At 41.4% G+C, this 22,544-nt stretch overlaps 1 protein-coding gene across 5 annotated transcripts in view; it reads right to left on the bottom strand.

The window, feature by feature from the left end:
• The window catches only part of LOC114492418 (aldo-keto reductase family 1 member C15-like), a 355,773-nt gene that overhangs the window by 55,721 nt on the left and 277,508 nt on the right, over nt 1-22,544 (bottom strand). The window contains exons 4-5 of one of the 5 annotated variants that reach the window (XM_036025054.1): nt 17,561-17,638; nt 16,653-16,775 (exon numbers count right to left, since the gene is read on the bottom strand). The exons of the other annotated variants lie outside the window; for them this stretch is intronic. Of the exons in view, the coding sequence (XP_035880947.1) occupies nt 16,653-16,775; nt 17,561-17,638 (201 nt within the window). The remainder of the gene's footprint in view (nt 1-16,652; nt 16,776-17,560; nt 17,639-22,544) is intronic. 5 annotated transcript variants of the gene reach the window in all.

Below are 22,544 nucleotides of genomic sequence, written 5' to 3'. Positions count from 1 at the left end.
CACCCATCCCCTCATGCCAGTTAGCAATCTCATCATTCACTGCTCTCTTCTGTCTCAAAAGAGACACTTAGGTTTCTAGGTCATGTAGGCTGTGGTTGCCAGTGTTTTACCTGTGTCACTTTGAGTAAAGTATGATAAGACCAGGCACGGATCAAGAGACAGAGGGGGTTGAGAAGCTGATAGCTTATTCATAGTCACAGTTTGCTGGGGACAATGCAACATGCCATACATGGCCATTCAGCAGACACACTGGGGCTGGTCACATGAGGCAGAGAGCAGAACTGTGGGCAAGCAACTTCAGTGTGGGTTCCATGGGGAGGATTGGGAAAGGCAGGGTGAGCAGACCAGGACTGCTAGCTATGTTTCTAAGTGGTGCCCCTGCCTCCCACAGTTCTCTAGAGAAGCTGTCTTGTCAATAGCAGCTTAAGTATGACCTGTCTGGGTTAACACTGTTGGTGGGGATTCAAGCTTTCCCCAGTTGTACACAGTCAGGCTGAACAAGAAAACTGCATGTCCAGAGACCTCAGGATGGCCAGTCCTGTAGCAGAAGGAATAGAGGAACATAAGGAAGTAGGATGGCAGGAGTGACAAACCAGGGAGGAGAGAGAGGGAGAGGAAAGGTCTTCCTTGAGTAATACATATCTGTGCTCATGTGCCACAAGAAAATCATTGCTTTTATTCTCTCCTCCCTCCGTCTCTAGAAGAGAATGGTCAGTGTATGGAGAATAGCAAATACTTGCTCAGTGAAGTGTATATTGTCATGGTTAAAAAAATGTTGCCAACAGTTTTTGTCCCTAGGAAGTGACCTGTTTTATGTCATGAATTCTCTGTGGTGAGACTGGGATAACGGTCAGGTTCTGTGTGACTGGGTGGGGAGCAGGGGTGATGAGGGGCTGTGTGGGCCAAAGGTGAGAACTGCATAGCTTTGGAAAATGGAGCAGGTGGTAGCTGCTGTGTGGGAGGAAGGACAGGAAAGGCAGTGGGGTATAAAGAGAAGATATGAGGCACTATTGTTGCCCTGGGAGGAACTTCGGCAAAAACACAGAAATGTTTAAGGAGATATTAATGAGGTTTTAATTATGGTGTTTGATAGCTTCATAACACAGGAAGTTTTATGTAAAATTCACTACATTCACTATTGAGTCACAAAGTGAACTCTGTTTGAAAAAGAACATGTGTCCCAAATGTGTTCTCAAAGTGAGTGAAGGAGAAAGCTGAGGCTCTTTAGGGATCACTAACTCTTCTGCATCAATTTTTAAAATTTTAATATCACCCAATACTATCATCAAATCCTTAGACTCCACCAGGTGAGGCTCAGAGGATGACTCAGCAATATTCACAGACTCTGAAATGCAGGCTACCTGCAAAGTGCTGGGGACTTATAAGGAAAAAATTAACTTTGGCGGCTGCTTCAATTAGGACACACCAGATCAAGGCAAGTTCTGTCAAACTGGCTTTAACCCCACAGAAATGTGCTGCCTCCATGACAAGAAGTCCTGAGGAAGGACAAGCCCTGGGTATATTCACAGAAGGCCCAGACTTTCTCTGATACTCCCTGGCTCTCCCTTCTTCTCTCTTTCGGCATCACCCTTGTGTTCTGTGAAGACAGAGCAGCAATTTGAGACATCACATCACAGCAGGATATAGCCGGTTGAAGGAGAAGAGCCACCTTGTAAAAAACATTTCTTCCCAGAAAGAAATTGAAAGTAACACAAACTGTCTTAGAAGCCCCAGCAAAGCTCTTCTCACAGGTCATTGGCCAAGTTTGGGTCATATTCGTCCAAGGCCATTACATGTTAAGGACAATTAAATAAGCACCACCTGAGTAACCTTAGCTTGGAGCAAAATGGGTGTTGAGAAGGCAAACACTTGATCACTGAGATCATTGTGAGAACAAAATGATCTACTTTTTCTCATTTTTAAATTAAATGTATTGCATGATATGGGTAAATAAGATTACATAGGTTTCAGGTGTAGATTTATATGATGCATAATCTCCATATTGTACCGTGTGCCCACCACCCAAGTCAAATCCTCTCCTGTCACCATATATTTGATCCCATTTACCCTCCCCTACAACCCACCCCCCCTTTCCTTTGGTAACCATCATATTGTTGTCTGTGTCTATGAGATTCTGTTTGTTTTTCCTGTTTGTTCTTTTGTTGCCTTCAGTTTTGTATCCCACGTATGAGTGAAATCATATGGCTCTTAACTTTTTTTGACTGACTTCACTTAGCATAATATTAACAGATCCAACCATGTTATTACAAATGGCAGTATTTTATCTTTTCTTATGGCTGAGGTGTAATTCATTGTATGTATGTACCACATCTTCTTTATCCAATCATCTAGTGAAGGACATTTCAGTTGTTTCCATGTCTTGGCCACTGTAATTAATTGTGCAATGAACGTATGTCTTTGTGAATAAGTATATGTGCTGCTGGGTCATATGGTAACTCTGTTTTTTTTGAAGATCTTATTTATTTTATTTTTAGAGAGAGGGAAAGGGAGGGAGAAAGAGAGGAAGAGAAACATCAATGTGCATTTGCCTCTCATGGGCCCCTTACTGGGGGCCTGGCCCTCAACCCAGGCATGTGCCCTGACTGGGAATCAAACTTGCGACTCTGTTTCACAGGATGGTGCTCAGTCCACTGAGCCACACCAACCAGAGCTCTGTTCTTAATTTTGGGGGAACCAGCAAACTGATTTCCATAGTGGCTGTAGCAGTTTCTACCCCCACCAGCAGAGAATGAGGGTTCCTTTTTCCCCACAACGTCTCTAACACTTGTAATTACCTATCACATTGATAACAGCCATTCTATCAGGTTTGAGGTGGTTTCGCATTGTAATTTTAAATTGCATTTCCCTAATAGCTAGCAAAGTTGAGCATCTTTTCATATATCTGTTAGCCATTTGTACTTCTTCATGGGAGAAGTTTCTTTTTAGCTATTCTGCCCATTTTTTAATCAGCTGAGTACATGTTTTTTTAATTGTTTCTCGATAGAGAGAAAGAGAGAGATAGAAACATTACATGAGGTGAGGCAGAAACATCAATTGGTTGCCTTCTCTATGCATCCCAGACAGGGATCACACCCGACCCCTAGGTAGTACTCTGACGAGGAATGGAACCTACAGCCTTTGGCACATGGGACAACACTCCAACCAGCTGAGACCCCCAGCCAGTGTATCTTCCCATTTTTTGATTGGATTGTTGGTTTGTTTTGTGCTGAGTTGTGTAAATCCTTTATATACTTTGGATATATTCAAAACTAATTCATTCCCATTCATTTATTTTTGCCTTTACTTCCCTTGTGTTTGGGGCCAAACTCAGAAAATCTTTCCAAACACCAAGGTGCATAAGTTTTATACCTATGTTTTCTTCTATGTATTTATTGTTTCAGGTCTTATACTTAGTTCTTTGGTCCAATCTGAATTAATTTTTGTATAGAGGATTTTTGTACATCGATTTTGTATCCTGCTACTTACTGTATTTGTTTATTTTTTCTAATAGTTTTTTTGGTAGTGTCCTTAAGGTTTTCTATACAGAGTCATATCATCTGCAAAAAGTGACACTTCACTTCTTCATTCCCATTTTGAATGTATTTTCTCTTTTTCTCTTGCCTGATTTTCCTGATACTGGCTAGGACTTTCACTGCTATGTTGAATAAGAACAGCGACAGTGGACATTCTTCTCTTGTTCCTGATCTTAGAGGAAAAACGTTCAGTTTTTCAATAATTAGTATTATATTTGATGAGGGTTTCTCATATATGGCCTTTATTTTGTTGAGGTACTTTCCCTCTATACACTTTTTGTTGAGAGTTTTAATTATAAATGGATGTTGTATATTATCAAATGCTTTTCCTGTACCTATTGATAGGATCATATGATTTTTATCCTTTGTTTTGTTAATGGGTGTGTTGAGTTTTTCAATTTGCACCTGTAGAACCCCTCCTTGTGCCTCTGGAATGAACCCTATTCGACAGTGATGTGTTATCTTTTAATGTATCCTTGTAGTTGATTTGCTAGTGTTTTGTTTTGGATTTTTTCATCAGTACTCATCAGAGATATTGGTCCATAGTTTTTGTTTGTTCATTTGTTTGTTTGTTTTAGGGTTATCTGTGCCAGATTTTGGTATCAGGGTTATGTGGGCCTCATAAAATGTACTAAGAAGTATTGCCTCTTCTTCAATTATTTGGAAGAATTTGAGAAAGACAAATATCAAATCGTGCTTGAATGTTTGGTACAATTCACTAGTGAAGGCACCTGGAACTGGACTTTTGCATTTTGGGAGGTTTCTGATGTTTGTTTCCATTTCCTCACTGTTGATCAGTCTGTTTAGATTTTCCAGTTCCTCATGATTCAATCTAGAAGATACATGTTTTTAGGAACTTATCTATTTCTTCTGGGTATTGAATTTGGTGGCATATAGTCTTCCATAGTACCCTAGCATGATTCACTGATACATCTGTGATGTCTGTGGTAACTTCTCTTCCACTGCCTTTTTGTTTACTTGGGAGTTTTCTTTTTAAAGATTTTATTTATTTGTTTTTAGGGAGGGAAGGGAGGGAGAGAGAGAGAGAGAGAGAGAGAAACTTCAATGTGCGGTTGCTGGGGATTATGGCCTGCAACCCAGGTATGTACCCTGGCTGGGAATCGAACCTGGTACACTTTGGTTCCCAGCCCATGTTCAATCCACTGGGCTACACCAGCCAGGGCTTACTTGGGACTTTTCTCTTGTTTTCTTAGTAAGTCTAGCCAGCAGTTTGTCAGTTTTACTAATCCTTTCAGATACCAGTGCTTTGCTGCATTAATATTTTATATATTCTCTTTGTTATCCATTGCATTCAATTCTGCTCTAATTTTTATGATTTCCTTTCTTCTGGTTACATCGTTTACTTGAGCTCTTCCTTGTGTCTTGAGATTGGCCTGTGATGATATAAAATTCTCCATTATTACTGCTTTAGCTGCATCCCTGCAATTGTGAGATGTTGTATTGTCATTCTTATTTGTCTCTATATATCTTTTTAAAATGTTTTAAATTTTACTTAATTTACCGTGGTGATACTGGCTAATAAAATATGTAGGTTTCAGGTGTACAACTTTATAATATATCACCTGTATATTGTATTGTGTGTTTACTACCCCCAGCCATGCTTCCTTCCATCACCATTTATCCCCCATTTACCCTCTTCTCCCTCCTCCCCACCCACTTTCCTGTGGTGATCACCACTCTGTTGTCTGTGTCTATGAGTTTTTTGGTGTTTTGTTTTGTGTTTGTTTTTGCGTAATTTCTTCACCTTTTGAACCCTGTTCCCCTACCACCTTCCCTCTCAGCTGTCAGTCTGTTTTTCGTTTCTATTTCTATTTTGTATGTTGGTTTATTTTGTTCATTAAATTGCACATATAAGGGAAATCATATGGCATCTCTGTGCAATCCCAGTGGTGTCACTTGCAGGCACATGCTGCCTGGCAGTGCAGCTGTGATGTGTAGGGTTGGAGTGAGCTGGAGGAGCTTGGCTACTTTTCTTGCTGCTTTGCTCTCCCAGTAATGTTGATTGGCAGACCTGTGAGGCATCCCCTCTGTTTCTCTACCCAACCCTGGGATTAGTGGCAGTGTGCCTGTCACTCAGGGAAAACCTCTTTCTGTGGTACCAGTTCTCTGGTTTGCAGACAATGTGCTCTGCAACACAATACTCACAGCTACAGCATCTTTAGGGCCTGCTGCTAGCTCTGGAGGAGTGAGAGGAAACAGCCAGACTCTGTGGCTTTGTTCCTCTGTCTGGATCGTTCATGATTGCCAGAGATGATTGGCCTCACCTCAGTGCTTCACCCCTGCCCAGGCCACTGTGCTCAGCTGCAGCTCATATGGCCACTCAAGCCTGAGTGTTCTCTGAATCTCCCTGCTCCTCTTTCCTCCTGGCTAAAGGAGTGCCAGCAGGAACCCGACTCCTCCCCTCCCCAGCTAAGCCCTGCAGTGAGCTCCCAGCAATAACTCTAGGCTTTGGGCTGGCTCTTTGGCCTGGCCCAGCTCTCCTCTGCTCCCACCTCCCCAGTTTGTTCCCACTTGCTCATCTTCAGATGTCTCAATGCGCGGATCTCTGAGACAAGTTTGTGTATTTAGTGGGGAATCCTTTGTTGAATTACAGTTATTCAAATTGTTGAAACTTCAAGGGGAAAGACCCAGGGGATCTCTCATTCTGCCACACCTCTGCATTCACATGGCAATCTTGATTAGAAGTTTCCAGTTGTGGTCATACTCAGAACTGCTTGGTGAACATTTAGAATATAGTGATCCATAGGCTTTACTATGGAGCCCATGAGTTAGAACCTAGGGTAGATGTGATCTCAGTCTGAGGTTAAAGGGTCCATATGTATAAAATCAGGACAGTTATTTTGGTTGTAGAGACATTTGTCCCATATGATTGGTACAAGCACAGTCTACGAAGTAGAAAAGTGCCAGGGCTGGTGTACTCAGTGGATTAAGCGCGGGCTGCAAACCAAAGTGTTGCAGATTCTATTCCCAGTCAGGGAACATGCCTGGGTTGCAGGCCATGACCCCCAGCAATCACACATTGGTGTTTCTCTCTCTCTCTCTCTCTCTCTCTCTCTCTCTCTCTCTCTCTCTCTCTCTCTCTCCCTCCCTTCCCTCTATAAAAATAAATAAATAAAATCTTTAAAAATTAAAAACTTTAAAAAAATTTAAAAAAGAAGTAGAAAAGCCAAGAGGTCTCACCCAGTGTTAATGGTACAGAAAGTTCATGTCTTTAATATGATGTTTTCTCTGTTCTTTCCTTTTGAGTCAAACTGGCCTCATCCAGCGGTATGACACCCACCTCCCTCTCCCTTGCACATCTACTCCCTTAATCTTTAAATCCTCAGGACATTGAGGTTCTGGTCACCATCAAATAATCTTCAGAACAAAGCCTCAAGTCTGTTGACCACAGAGACAGAGTTTCAGTCAAACTAGAGATAACATCTAGGACTCAGGTGAGTTTCAGCTGAGAGTACAAATACCCCTCCAAACACATCCTTGAAAAACCAGACAGAGCAATTATATGGCAGACTGACATCAGGACCAATTAAGAGACCACAACTCTAGCTTCACAATAATTAACCATCTCCCCTTATATAACACACCCCGTAGAAGCCATCTGGGTCCAGGTCTTTGAGCATGAGCTCACCTGTGACTCCTGGCACGGCACCATTTCAGTCATTAATAAACCTTTACTTTCTTGGCTGCAACCTCCTCTGTGCATTTAATTGGGCTTTGATGCTCAAAGGTCAGTGAGGCACTCTCAGTTTGGTGACACCAGCAGCAAGTCTGTTTAAAGGAGAAATGTAGAGAGGATGAATAGAAGCTGATACATTTCTATTTAATATTACTTAACCTAGTTTGAATGCATAAGCTTTGTGGTTACTCAAAGGATGAAAGGGGGAGACTCTCACTAACTACACTTCTTTTTTATATTTAATAAAGTTTTAGTTTTCAAAATGTACTGCCTGTGGGACCCGTTGTTCCTGCATCTTCACCAACAGCGGGGACATCCCAAACTTTGCTGTTCTAGTATCAATTACTGAGCTCTGTACTTTGAAACTAGTTTAATAAGTCCTTTACTAAGGAGCTCCTGAAGGGCTGCCCTGGCCAAGGAACCGTGTCATATGTTGCTTTGCCAAACAAGACTAGGTTATTCAGCTGTCCTGAACATTGCCTGTAAACCACTTCTTCTCTTGGACCTTTCCCCCAGATTTGTTCACTGGGGTTTTCTTTATCTTGGCCAACTTTCCAGCATTTCTCTTCTTGTTGTCCTTTGGGTGGCATAGCAAAATGAAGACCAGCAGCTACAACTTTTGCCTCAATTAGGTGTTAGGAAAGAAACTCACTGACTACAATTCATTTCTTTGTAAATTGTCACTCAACAACACTTTTTCATTGCTTTGTTTTGAAAGAGGAAGGGAGAGAGAAAAAAAACACATCGAGGTGAGAGAGAAGGAACGCTTCATTGCCTTTTGTATGTGCCCAGACTAGGGATGGAATGTGCAGTCTAGCTTTGTGTCCTAACCAGGAATCAAATCTACAACTCTCCAGCTACAGAAAGATGCTCCAACCATCTGAGCCATGACAATCAGGGCCTGATTACAATTTTCACTGAGTCAAGAACATGATGGGCTTAGGTCGAGCAGAAACCACAGAATAAAAGAAGCGATCAGTTTGGAATGTGTTAAGGTTAGGATTTCATGGCAGATGCAGTTGTAGGAAGTAGCATAACACCTTGAGTGACCCTTCAAAACCAATCAGCTCAGGCAGCTACTCCGCTTATCATTTGCAATTCATTCTCCAGTCCTGTCTCAATAAAACTCCTTTCAAAACTCATATGACAAAGCCCACCACAATGATTGACTCTCTGGACCTTATCTTCCCCTTCTACCTCCTTTCCCCACTGAATGCCACCCACATTCACCTACTTGCTGTCACTTCAGTGCTGTAGGAACACTTCCTTCTTGCCTTAGCATATCCAATGGATGTTCAGGAATACTCTCCTATTGTGCATATCCATGTAGTTCACTGTCTTGCCTTAATTTTGCCCAGGGTTCATTTTCATAGTGACCTTTTCAAACCATCTTGTAATAGCATCTAACACTTGTCCTACCACTGCCATTCTCCCCCTCTGCTTTATTTTCCTCACATGACTGTCAAGAATCATGGAAGACATAAGATTTTAACCTGATTCATAAGCTAGTCAATGAGCTTGTCATGATTTCACAGATCTGGTGGAAGAAGATAGGTTATCTCTCACAACAAGAGGTTTAGCCAAGTAACAGCACTTGTTTTCCAGTAGTGTTGAGACATAATTGAAAAATAACACTGTGTGAGCTTAAAGTTCACATGATGGCTTGATCTACATATATTGTGAAAATACTTCCCACAATAGGGTTAGTAGTGCTAGCTCCTTGAGCCCCCATTTCCACCTGGTGAACATGCAGTACATTGAGTTATAGGAGAAAATCTGAGTCTAGGTGCTCCAGATAGATACGGACTCCAGGTTCTTGGCAGTCACAAACAACTGAGCTGACCACACAGATAGTGTGAAGCAAAGCAAGCAGAAATTTTATTCCAGAAATTATACTTCCCAAGACATAGGAGCAGGCCATGTGTGGCCAGGAATTATTCTTTTCTATTGAACAGGTTCAGGCATTATAGGGTTTTTACTTAAGCTTCTACACATGCAATTTCCCACAATCTTCCTTGATTGCCCACCTGGGGAGGAAACCGCAATGCTAATTACTATCCAGTGTCAGAAGGCAATTCTCAGAAATCAAGATGCTGACTCATGACAGTTGCAGTGTCTCAGGATTCTTTATTCTATCTCCTGCCTCCTAGGGAACCTGGATCCATGAGAGTTGAACACTACGGATCCCATACTTTGCCTGGAGTGAAATTCTTTCTCTACATTACTGAACAGTAAATGTGCCTTCCTCCCTCTGGAGGGAGGCATTGTCTTTCTATTCCAAGGCTGTATAAATATCTGAAAAATAGTGTGTGCTTATCAAGTGTACAGAAATGTTAGAGACTGTGCAGACTTACCTCCCAACAAGCACACCCTTTGGCTAGTAGCTAAACACCTGTTATTTCCTTCATAGCCCTCTTCTGTCACTAGACCATAAACTCTAGACATTTATTATTTGAATTCAATTCTTGTCTATTTTACTTATGGATAAAACAATGTCTGACACATAAACAACATCCAATGAAGATTTGCTGAATGAGTAAATGAATGAATGGGAAAATGTACATAAAGTATTCACAGTGCCAAAACTTGGGGAGATGATTATTTCAATAGTAGATAAGATGTACTGCCTTACAACAGTGAAATATAATACTGGAATTTTAAAGTAACACTGCATTGCTTGGAAAAATAGTTATCTTAAGTATATAACCTGTAAGTTGAAGATTATTTCATTTTTGTAAATAAGCACACTCACCATTTGTACAGGAAAATCATGAAGGAAATTGCACCCAAAGTTCCAGGATTTTTAAATAGGCTAAGAACAGGACATCTTTATTCTCTTTCCTTTCTCATTTGTTGTCCAAATTTCCCCTAATTTGTATGTGTTATTTTAATTATCAGGAAAAGCAAATACCCTTATTTGTAATTGTTTATTATTTCCTAAAATTTAAAAGAAGTTTTAAAGCAGAAAGGCAAAAAGCCTGAATCTACAGAACTGCTTTTAATCACCTCCTTCAAGTGCAGAAATCTTCTCCACAACCCTAGATGCAAGAGATTCTGCTACAACACATGGTAGATAACAGATGGTCAATATTCTTCAGAAAATGGATAATGAGGGTGATCAACAGCAATGTAAGAGAAGGAGGAATATTCATTTACTAACTCAGTCCCAAACTTTGTAAAACAGAGTCTGTCAGTGGACACAGTCAGAATGGGCTAAAAATTCTCAATTTCCCACCATGCCCTTCCTTCTACATCAACATAAAGACATGTAGCTCCTGGCCCATACACTCGGTTCCCACATTCATATGCAGTAGCAAAGCCAAGGGAAAGCTAGTTTGCTTTAGATTACAGTTTGCTGTTGTATGTGAGAACTATGAAACGTGGTAGTTATTTTGTCCCACATGTCATTTTTGTCCCTGGACTCATGATAATGTTCACATGAGGATTCTGTTGTTCTTTTTCACAAATTCATTCAACAAGTCAGGGTCTCTCTGTTAAAGAACTCCCTTCTTTCTTGAGGAGGCAATATGTATGCTTACATTACCATGCCTGCTAAATGTAATTACAGCTTTCATACAATTTTTTATGTATTTACTTAAAATTTCTTTATTAAGCTTTTAGAGAGAGAGGAAGGGTGGGAGATGAGAGGGAGAGAAACATCAATGACTGAGACAAACATCAATCAGTTATCTCTTGCATGTCCCCAGCTGTAAACTGAGCCTGCAACCAGGCTATATGCCCAACCTGTGAGTCAAACTGATGACCCTTGGCTTTGTGGGACAATGCCCATCCAACTGATCCACACCAGTCAAGATGCTTTCATACAATTTATAAGAACATTTCTTATGCAGTAATCAGTGTGGCCATTATTCTCCTTTTTTCCCAGGTTCTCTCTGCTTTTTAAAATTTGTCTCTTTCAATTTAATTGCAATAAAGAGTGCATTTTAAGAAATTTTGTGTGCCAGGAGTTGGACTTTTCAAAGGGCCTGGAACAGGTGCAAGTATCGCCACTGTCCTGATGAAGATCACAGACTTACACTTAAAAGCCTTGAGTGCAGAAAAGTTACTTCCCACAGCCTTTTCATTTATAATGTCTCTTCTCAGCAACACAACGCAGCTTTGAACAGAGTTAAACAGGAGGAGAGTTTTGAGATCTTTCTTTTGAAACTAAATCTTAACTCTACAGCTAAAGTTTTAATACCTTATCTCTAACTCCTTCACAAAGTCCTCTCAATTTAGTGAGTCTTCCTTCCCTTCATTCTCGAGACCCTCCTGCAGGAACTGAACAACAGGCCTGCTATGCTTGTGAATAGTCAAAGTCCAGGAGGAAGAGGCTTCAGGGGCTACTCTCCTAATGGACAGAGGTGACCCTGGGCACATCTTGACTTGAGAAACAAGAGAAATCACAGGATCTTATGCTAGTGTATGCCACAGTGGACCAATCAGGGACAAGGGTCAAATAACTCTGTGATCCATTTGTAATTCAATTTAGTTACACTGCATGACTAAGGAAATGGGGTTTGTATAAGGATAAAATGCCAATAAAATGATAAATTTGGAAGAAATGGACAGTGTCTTGGGGGAAAAATGCCCAGTTATGAAGAAATGCTACAGACCCTGAGGAAGAGGGAGAAGCAGCTCTCCATTGTGATGTTCCCACATATACGCACACTTGCCTTCATGGGCCCCCTCCTCCATGAAGAAACTGTTCGTGTTACATTTCACGATTCTGTTAGGACAAAAATGAATAGGGTCCAGGGTGCAGTCATTATTACATGGTCATTATGAATATAACTGTGTTTTCTCCTGATTTCAAAAGGAATTAAACATGAAACATTTTCATAGGCTCCTGTAAACAACAGTGTAAACAGAGCCCCTTCAAATGGAGCTAGAGCTGCCTAGCAGAGGAACTAACTGACATGCATGTCTCATCCCTCAAACTTTGTTAATGTTAGCAAGGGCAAGATATTCTTTGGATGGCCCCTATGCAACATTGTGTCCCAGGGAACTGCTTGCAAGGATAACAAAAAGTAATTAGAAGTACTGGACTGAGGGCTACTAGACTGAAAATTAAAAGCATTGCCTGGAATGGGCATCTGTGCATGTAATGGTTGTTCCCCTTTCCTTTCTCATAAATACCCATTGCCTTTATCTCCCAGTCAGAACATTGTTTAGGCATCTGCTTGAACTAATGATTCCCATATAGCATTTATTTTTGATTCAATAATTGCCTCCTACTTTGAATGGCTTTTCATTTTTAGATTAGCACCCAGAAAGGTATAGTGAGCCACAGGCACTGTGCCTCCTGTGTCGAATGGGTAGGTCAGAGCTGAGTGGACATGAACTAAGGACATCAATTAGGGCACAGAGTCATGAATTCACCATGATGCAAACTTTGACCATTTTACTTATGGTCTGGTCTAGGCCCCACTCATATTTCTGTTGGGTCAGAGACAGAGCCTGGAGTAAACCTAGCTCTGAGGTCTCTGGGAAGAAATTATTTTCTTTCTACACCAGAAATCAAGCCTGTCTTTCAGATATAAGGAAGCTGAGTTCTTCTGCTAATGTACATGCTATAGAAAACATTCTGGAAAGCAATAATTTACAAAACACTTACAATAGTAATTTTATAAATTGGAAATTTCTGTTGAGGCCATCAATTGCTTTCATGTCTTCTGGAGTCAGTTCAAAGTCAAAAATCTGAAAAAAGGAAAGAATCACATTACTCTACCCCAAAGCAGCTGGCATCCAATGGGCAACCTGAGGACTTTCTGGCTGGACAGAGGCAAGGAGAGAACTAGGGTAAGTGTCCCCTGTCACCACTTCCTATCTCCTGGCCTGAGAACTCTCCTCCTGGGTTCTCCACCTCTCCATTCCCACTCCCTCTCCTCCTCTGTTCCACTTCACAGAAAATGGTGTTTACAAAATACCTACTGTTTGGACCAAACTTCAGTCTGTTCCCCATCACAACCACCACACACACTCCTTGCATGTGACCTAGACTCAAACGAAAGCAAGCTTTGGAGAGGACAAACTGCCTCTTTGAGGAGCTGTTGACCTCAAGAAAAGCATTTGCTGATCAGCTATTCAGTAACACACCTTCTCACCTTGATTGCTCCTTTATCAAAGAACAATCTTTCTGATTGGTCATTGAGACACTTACAGAGCCAACATTCAGAGAGTTCTCCTTTTTGAATAAAGTCTCTCTTAAGTCCAGATGTGTTTTTGTTTGATGATACAAACTGACTGTCCCCTAGTGGAGAGTGAATTAATAGCAAAGCAGAGAGCTCTTGGATAAGAAGTATGAAAGCAGGAAGCTCATTGTTTTATGAAGAAGACAATTTCATTGAAAACTTAGAGCCTGTATCTATATCTGTGTATTTATCTATCTATTATCTATCTAGTAACATTTACTCATCTTAAAAATATACTCTCAGACTGATTTGGTTGTCATGGGCATATGGAGGGTGCAGCAAAATTACAATACAATTGTGAGTATGTGAAACACAGTTTATTGTTGCATTATTATTTATTAATTGTTATATTATTTTCTATACCAATGACTGTAAACCTACCTTTGCCTGCCCCTGTATGTTAACATAATGAGTTAACATGACATAACATTGACATTAACATGAAGGTGGGATTTCTTTCTGATTGTTTTCACAATGAGATTTAAATTTGCTTATTACACATTTCCATAAATTGAATGAACTAAACCTATAGCTTCAAGATTTGGGAGCAAAACATGACTAATATACTATGCTCTAAACATCATCTTTTGCAATTAGTAAACTTATAATGAAATTCTTAGTTGTCATCTTAAAATGTAATAGAGTTTACAGTCTCCCATGAGTTTCACAGCAAAACAAGTTGAAGATCATTGACTGACCCAAGGGACCAGAAGGTATATGACGGAGAGTTTAGGGGAAACATTTATTCATTCGTGTTTTAGTTTGTCAGTCTACAAACTTTTATGTAGCTGTCTGCCTGCCAGGACTTCTGCTGGGGAAAAGATGCTGAAACATGGCCCAGAGATAGTCCCTGCATTTAGGGTCTCACAGTCTAGAGAGCACCACTTCCTCACTCTGGAAAGTCAGTGTGCAGCCTATACCTGGAAGTTCTCTTTGATTCTCTTCTCATTGAAGCTCTTGGCCAGGACCACCACCCCTCTCTGCACTTGGTAGCGCAGCGCCACTTGCCCTGGATTTCTACCATGTTTTTGGCAATGGCATTCATGATTGGATCCTCCAAGAGAATGGGGCTATCCTTTCCCACCCTGAAAAGAAAACCAGAAAAGGAGGGTTTGAAGGCTGTAGGACTAGAAATCTAGAGTGTAGTGTCCCTTTCTGCCAAAATCCCCAGATCATCAAGAGAAGTGTGTTATGTAGTACATCTATTTCTCAACATTGTAGAGTTATGATTAAGGCATGGCCTGGTATATACATTATATCACACAATCTCTTTTAAAAATAGTACTTGGAATGTAGTTTGGAGAAGATGGATGTATGTGTGAAACAAGAATGGAAGAATGTTGATGACTTGGAATTCAATGGTGGTACACGGGAGCTCACTACACTGTTGTGTTTGCTGTTTTTACATTTGAAGATTTCCATAATAAAATGTTAAATCTGAATTTTTAAAAAGTGTTTCATAACCAACACAGTAGCTGATATAGATTAACTCTGATACTCTCATTACCACTTAGGGTCTCTTTGGGACCCCAGGGCACTGTAAACACCAAGAATGATGTCCTTGAACTTGCAGAACTCCAGCAGTTTGTTCTGATTGAGGTATGGGTGACATTCCACCTGTGAATTCCAAGACCAGAAAGTATCAGAATATATGAGCCAATACTATCTCAATTTGAAAAGCCTTTGAAGGATTACCTAATACTATATTAATATATGCACATTTTCCATATTGGATATTTTCTCATGTACCTTCTGAAATACATTAAAATTCTATTGACTTTCAGAAGTCAAAAAACAACTTTCTTAATTTTTACTAGTGTTTAAAATTATTATAGTCTGTTATATCCTGGTTGTGACCTCTACATGTCATTCCTTGTGGAAAGAAACCAAGATTCCCCAGAAAAATGACTGAGTTGACTCCTGGCCCAGAGAGCTGCAAACTGAGCCTACCATCTTGTATTGTAGTAAATGAGATAGGAAGCATGCTGAGGGATGTCAGAGGATGCAAGTTCATCCTAAGAGACATCTTCTGATTAATGATGACAATTCAATCATCATTAAGAAAGTAAGTACATTGGTTGAATTCATGCATTCACAAATACATATACGTGATCAACTCTTCAGATATAACTTCCAATTTGCAAGAAGATCAAAACAGCAAGATATCAAATAGTATCACAGGGATCAATTGGCAAAACCAATTATGAGAAAAGTTTTAAAGGAATACAGGCCTAGTTTCTCTCACAGTACATACAGAGAGAGAGAGAGAGAGAGAGAGAGAGAGGGAGAGAGAGAGAATAAAACAAAAAGGGAAAGAAGGAGATAAACAGGAAAAGAGCCAGGGTCATATTTTAACATAATAATTCACATAATAATTATGAATTATTTTCTACAAATAGAATCCTAAAAGTAAATAACTAAGATGAAGAGTATAAATATTCAAGTGGTTTTTGCATAATTTTCATAATATTTTAAAAAAGGGATACTCAATTTTACAATATCGTAGTGATTGAACATTGGCAACAGTGTTATTTTGAAAAATATCTCTTGGTTATGATTCATCTACCTCCTCATTTTCCAATACTCTGTTTTTTCTGGTTTTCCGCCTCATCCCTCAGTACTGCACCTGTGAGGTTTCCTATGAACTCTGTGTCATAAAACCCCATGCTTTTTCCATCTCTAGTTGGACTGCCTACTCCCAGCAGGATCCACCCATGGGTCACAGGAACATTTTCAACTTTCTCTTTGATTCCCTGACACCACACTCCTCATTTTCTCCCTCCATGTCTGCCCACTCCTACTCAGTCCCCTAACCAGTACCGTTTGCCTAATCCTTAAATGTTGCCTTTCCCACCCTATTTGTGGTCATTCTATGAACTTCCCTAGGAGAGGGAATCTGTTCCTGTCAGTTTAATTGCCACCCTGACAGCAATGACTCCATGAGATATACCTCCAACCTTGACCACCACTTAAGTTCCAGATCAACACGGCCTCCCACCAACTTAGCATCTCCACTTAAATGTCTCCTTGAAACATCAAACCCACCTCTGCAAATGAAAGTGATGACCTTCCTACTCCACTCAACCTGTTTTTTCTCTGGAATTTCCTATCACAATAAAAGAATTGATAAGGAATGTAGTTGGCATCAAGCCCAAAACTTTAGGACTCTTAATCAAGAAAGAGAGTATGAAGGGAAGAAGCAAAAAGTAACCATGGACATGGCCTCACCTGGTTGCAGACAGGCTTGTACTTGAGCCCTGGCTTGTTCAGGATCATCTCCAGCAGTTTGTGATTGAAATTGGACACCCCAATGGACTTGGTTAAACCTGCATCCTTACACTTCTCCAGGGCCTGGGGAGGAAGGGCATGTGTGGCAAACCTGTACTGTAGTTCAGCCCTCTCATTTGACAGGGAACTTTTTAGAAATTAAGAATCTGAATATCAAAAACAATTTGGCTCAGTCAAACAATTTTATCATTTAGATATATTACTTCCTAAAGTACTTTATTCCTTGTGTCTTTGGGTCTGTGACATACACATCCAGAGCATTAATTAGACATTAAGATGCTTCTAAACTCCCCTCACCTCCCTAACCCCTCCAATGGTGCCTATTTTCCTGCCTAGTGCATAACAATAGTTCTTTAACAAATGTTGTCATATCAGAGTCATGGTCAAAGAGGACCTCTGAGGTTTTCCACTAGTTGAATGTTTTCTGCTTCCTCTGTCCTAGGTGGCTGAAAGGAGTGTATGGAATGAAGTACAGAAGGGCAGGCTTCACTGCTGTCCTGCTGAGCTCACAGTAGCTTCCCCCAACCCTGCTGTGTTTATCTGTCCTGGAACAGAGCTCTCACTCCCCTGGAGTTTAGTTCTGTTGATGCCTCTTTTCAGGCTCCCAGACTCTACCTGATCAGTGGGCAAAGAAACCCCCACTAGAACCACAGAAGTTTACATTAAAAATAGACCTCAGCTGTGATTCCATTTCAGTCTCTTGCTTTACAGCCCTAAACTCCAAGGTACAGAGGAGTTTGGTGACATGTCTGAGGGCAGAGACAGATTGGGTCAGAGCCTGTTTCTTCTGCGCCCACATGGGGATGTCCTCCTGTGACAGTGTGTTGGGGGGCAGTAGCAGAACTCATCTCCCACGTGTCATGCAAGTCCACTGTATCTACAATAACTTTGCTACTGGCATCCTTTGGCATAAGCTCCTCTCCAGGCTGGAATACTCAGAGGGGGAAGAAAATCTTTTTTTAAGAATGGTCTTCATGGTGCCTGAGTACCTTGGTGACACAGCCTTCAATGTGCTGTTTTAGTAGCAGCGTGTCTGTGTGTGTGTGATATGTGTGAGAGAAGGCTTTGGTGGGAAATTCTGAATCCCTTCCCAGACTGAAGCACAGTACCTCTCCCTCAATTACCTCAACCTTCCTGTCACCAACCCTCCTAATGTAATTCACTAAGTATGAGTTCACCTATAGCTGGGATTATTGTGGTTTCACAAGGACAGGCTAGTTTATTGGGGGTTTTTCTGTTTGTTTGTTTTTCAGTTTTTATTTTATTTTTTAAAACATAGCTTTTGGATTATGTTATTACATCCATACCATTTTCCCCCTTTTATTCCCCTCCACCCCGGACATACCCTCCCACTCACATTCCCCCCCTAAGTTCATGTCCATGGCTCATACATGTAAGTTCTTTGACTTCTTCATTTCCTATACTATTCTTAACCTTTCTCTGTCTATTTTCTACCTACCATGTATGCTACTTATTCTCTGTATCCTTTCCCCCTTTCCCCCCTCCCATTCCCCTCCTGATAGCCCTCCATGTGATCTCCATTTCTGTGATTCTGTTCCTTTTCTAGTTGTTTGTCTGGTTTGTTTTTGTTTTTGTTTTAGGTGTGATTGTGAATAACTGTGAGTTTGCTGTCATTTTGCTGTTCATATTTTGTATCTTCTTTTTCTTAGATCAATTCCTTTAACATTACATATAATAAGGGCTTGGTGATGATGAACTCCTTTCACTTGACCTTATCTGAGAAGCACTTTATCTGCCCTTCCATTCTAAATAGTAACTTTGCTGGATAGAGTAATCTTGCATGTAGGTCCTTGCTTTTCATGACTTGGAATACTTCTTTCCAGCCCCTTCTTACCTATAATATCTCTTTTGGGAAATCAGCTGACAGTCTGAATGGTACTTCTTTGTAGTTACTGCATCCTGTTCTCTTGCTGCTTCTAAGATTCTCCCCTTATCTTTTGTTGGGAACTGCCCTGCCTCGCTTCAGAAGCTGTAACCCCACCAAGGCTAAGGCTGAGGGAGTGGCCTTGGACCTTTAGCCAGCAAGGAGACAAAAGTTTATATTCCTGGCAGGAGCGCTGCTTCTACGGCTTCATTCATAACTGAACCCCAAAGATTGGTTGGTTAGCCAATGACGGGCAAGATTCCCCAAGGGTGGAACAACCTAAGACAGGTACGATCACTTGGGAGGCCCCTAAGAAAGGACTTTGGAGGCTACAGCAAAAGAGGGTGATGGACCCTTGCTCCTCGGCTTTGACATAGCCTGAGTCCTCATTGTCTGGAAGAAAATCTCCTTATCTTTTGGTTGCCTTAGTTCCCTTGCTCCACCTAAGCCTGAAACAATGACAGGGTGGTGCAGCTCTGTGCTGAAAAGGGTGGTTTCTCCAGGTGATCAGGCCTAAGAAAGAATATGTAAACTCCTGTGAAACCTGCTTTGTTTAGAATGCTCTCAGTTGATTAATAAGGGTCCAAGGAGGAAGTTAGTTTGTTCCTTAAAGTCTTATAGCTCTTTACCCTGACTCAAAATAGGCCCACAGACTTCCTTATTATCTATTGTTTGATCCTTACTTCCTAGCAATGAGTAATGAGCTTTTACCTGAATTCTTATTCAAACGAAACCAATAAAAAGCCTCTCTAGAAGGGGAACTGCTCCCTCTCCCCACCAGGGAAGGTGGCCAAGCTGTGCACTCCCCATGTGAGGAGTGGCCATGGCCCCCTCCAGGAGAGAGGGTGACCAAGGCGCTCCCCATGTGTGGAGTGGCCCTGCTGTTCCTGTTCCCCCACAGGACCTGGTTGTCTCTGTGTATGTTTTTCTCGCGTGTTGATGAACATCTGCAGCCGACATGGATACTGCTGGCTGGTATCCTCCGCATCTTTAATCTTGACTAATGTAATTATGGTGTGCCTTGGTGTGTTCCTCCTTGGGTTAAACTTCTTGGCACTCTCTGACCTACCTAGACTTCCTGGAAGTCTCTTTCATTTGCCAGACTTGGGAATTTCTACTGGTTATTTCTTCAAATACATTTTCAGTTTCTTGCTCTTCCTCTTCTCCTTCTGGCACCCCTATAATTTGGATATTGGAACATTTAAAGATGTCCTAGATGTTCCTAAGCCTCTCCTCATTTTTTTGAACTCTTGTTTCTTCATTCTTTTCTAGGCAAATGTTGCTTTCTTCCTTCTGATCCACACCATTGATCTGAGTCCCAGTTTCCCTTCCGTCACTGTTGGTTCCCTGTACATTTGACTTTATTTCAGTTAACATAGCCTCCATTTTTGCATGTACTCTTCAACTATATTCAACCAATTCTGTGAACATCCTGATTACCAGTGTTTTGATAGGTTGGCTAGCTCTTCCTCACTTAGTTGTATTTTTCCTGGAGCATTGGTCTGCTCTTTCATTTGGACTTTTTTTTGTTGGTCTCAGCAAGCCTGTTACATGGTGAGAGGTGGGGCATTAGGTGTTCACAAGGGCAGGGTAACCCATGTCACTGTCTTGTGATGTGGTATGTGGGGGAGGGGTCAAAGACGCAACAGTGCCACTTGCTCTGCTCTCTGCCAGATTTCAGTCACTTCTGCTACCCACAAGCAAAGTGAGCCCTTCTGTGGCTGATTCCTGGGTGGGAGGGTTTGTGTAGGACAGGCTGGTCTGTATAATAGGGTTTCCCTTTACTGTTAAGACCGTGCTTTAGTTCAGTTTATGATAACCCAACAAAGAGTGAGAACACCAGATATGCTCAGTGAATGTCCACTGCAATGTGAAGCTGGACCAGCAAAGCCCAAAGGAGCCCAGTTGTGCAACATGAACCACCCCAGGGTTCCTCTGTCTGCATTGGGCCCAGGGTCCATATTCAAGGGACCCTCCCACTACCAGCTGTGGATGTCCCATTGTGTCTCCACTATCTTTTGTAACTCAGCTTTCTTGAGGGCCCTCATCACTCAGGAACCACAGACAAGGACTCATCACTTAGACACAGAGAGCAGTGACCTCAGCGCTTTGAGGTGGAGGCAGTGAGATCATTGTTTTGCCATCCTTCTCAAGGCTCTGGGATGAGGATACAAAATCTTGATGGTGGGGTAACATAACTTACAGGGAACTGATCAGCAAGGCAATGGCAAATGTCACCCAGTATTGATCCAGAAAACCATGCATTGCGAGGTGGCACACAGGACCCTGGTGTGCAGATCGACTTTCCCATGGGGATTCAGACTTGCATTGTACCTGGGTGCTATGAGACTTGCTTTTGCTAAAACTCCCTTGCCCTCATGTTTAATGCATATCTCTGAAGCAACTCCCTAAACTCTGTGCTAAGACCTCCCAAGGACGAAATGTAACCAAATCAATCATTTTTATCTTTTTCTTGCATTTCAGACTTTTTTCCTTTTTTGTTATCTGTAACAAGTAACCACTTAACTAAATCTAGTAATAATGAGACCCTTCTTTTATGCAATGTGACTAAAAAGCAACAAAAGCCTGTTCAGACAATCATCGATGCTCTCTCGTCTTGAGAGAGTGGCTAAGGTACTCAGAGGTGCTCTTTCCTTGAGAGAGTGGCCATGCCATTCCTTTTTCTCCATAGGACTTGGTAGTCTGTGTGAATTTGTGTACCGCACCTGCACCACAGAGACTCCAGAGGGCCGGAGTCTTCATCAATCACTATGAAAGACAGTTCATTTAGCAGTTCTAGCCACCCCACTCAAATCTGCCTCTCTCGGTGAGAACCCAGAAAACCTAGCTGGAATGAGATACTGGAGGGGCAACAGTGGTGGTGAAATACTCTTGGGCATGACAAGGAACACTAAAGCTCACCTTCATAGCTGTTGGGATGTGAATGATGAAGAGATCCACGTAGTCCAGTTGAAGATTCCTCAGTGATCTTTCCAGGGCTGGTCGAACCAGTTCTGGTAAAAGGAAAGCAGCTCAAAGCTGAAGTAACCAAAAGAAATTGAAAAATGCCTTATGATGACACACTCCTCGGAACCAAGATTGAACATCATAGTTAAGAGACTAACATATGAGTGATGAACCTGTGTGCTGGTGTAAAAATAAGTATTTTGTGCCTAAATTTATGTTACTTAGTATATATGAGCTTCTTCACAGATTACTCAGGTTTATTTGAGTGACTATAAGAAAATTGCAAGTAAAACTTCGATGGGCCAGGAAAAGCAAACAACAGGTTTCAAGGATTAGAAAAGTCATCTCTGAAAGGACAGTCAAGACATGTCGGGCAAGGGGAAATGGACCACACTGCCCTATATAACAAAGGCCTGGACCCAGGGCTGCTGAGATGTTCATGCTTTGAAAACAAGTCATCATTGCTGTCGACACCATTGGACCATTGATAGAGCCCATGGCTGTCTTCACATTGGAAGCAGGATTTTCCAACTAAGAAAATTTTTACAAATTTCAATGATGACTTGGAAACAGTATTTCCTAGTGAGACACTCCTCTCAGGATAATATGTCCATCTCATTAGATATATCCTGAGGTAATCCACTGAAGAATGAAAGGAGTGGACCCACCCTGCAGTGGTTCAGTCACCCCACACAGCAGATGGAGGTGAGTATCTTACTCCAGTTTTACCTGTGAATGGGACCCTGTATACACAAGCTAGGAAACTGTGTCTCACCTCTAACACATTCCAGAGCAGAGCAGTCCCTTCCTGTGTTCTGTTTTTCTAGCTGGGCAACTACAATGTTAGGAGTTCAATAAATTATTCAACTAAGACCAGAGCTTTTGCTTATTTTGTATCTTGTTTTTACAAAATAACACATCAGCTCTGACAGCAGCCTCTCGTCACCCCACACACAGCACCTTGGTGGTGTAGAATATGT

This window comes from Phyllostomus discolor, chromosome 1, assembly GCF_004126475.2.
Source record: "Phyllostomus discolor isolate MPI-MPIP mPhyDis1 chromosome 1, mPhyDis1.pri.v3, whole genome shotgun sequence".
NCBI classification, from domain to species: Eukaryota; Metazoa; Chordata; class Mammalia; order Chiroptera; family Phyllostomidae; genus Phyllostomus; species Phyllostomus discolor.
The sequence above is the reverse complement of the archived record's forward strand: the minus strand, read 5'-3'. Positions and strand labels throughout refer to the sequence as shown.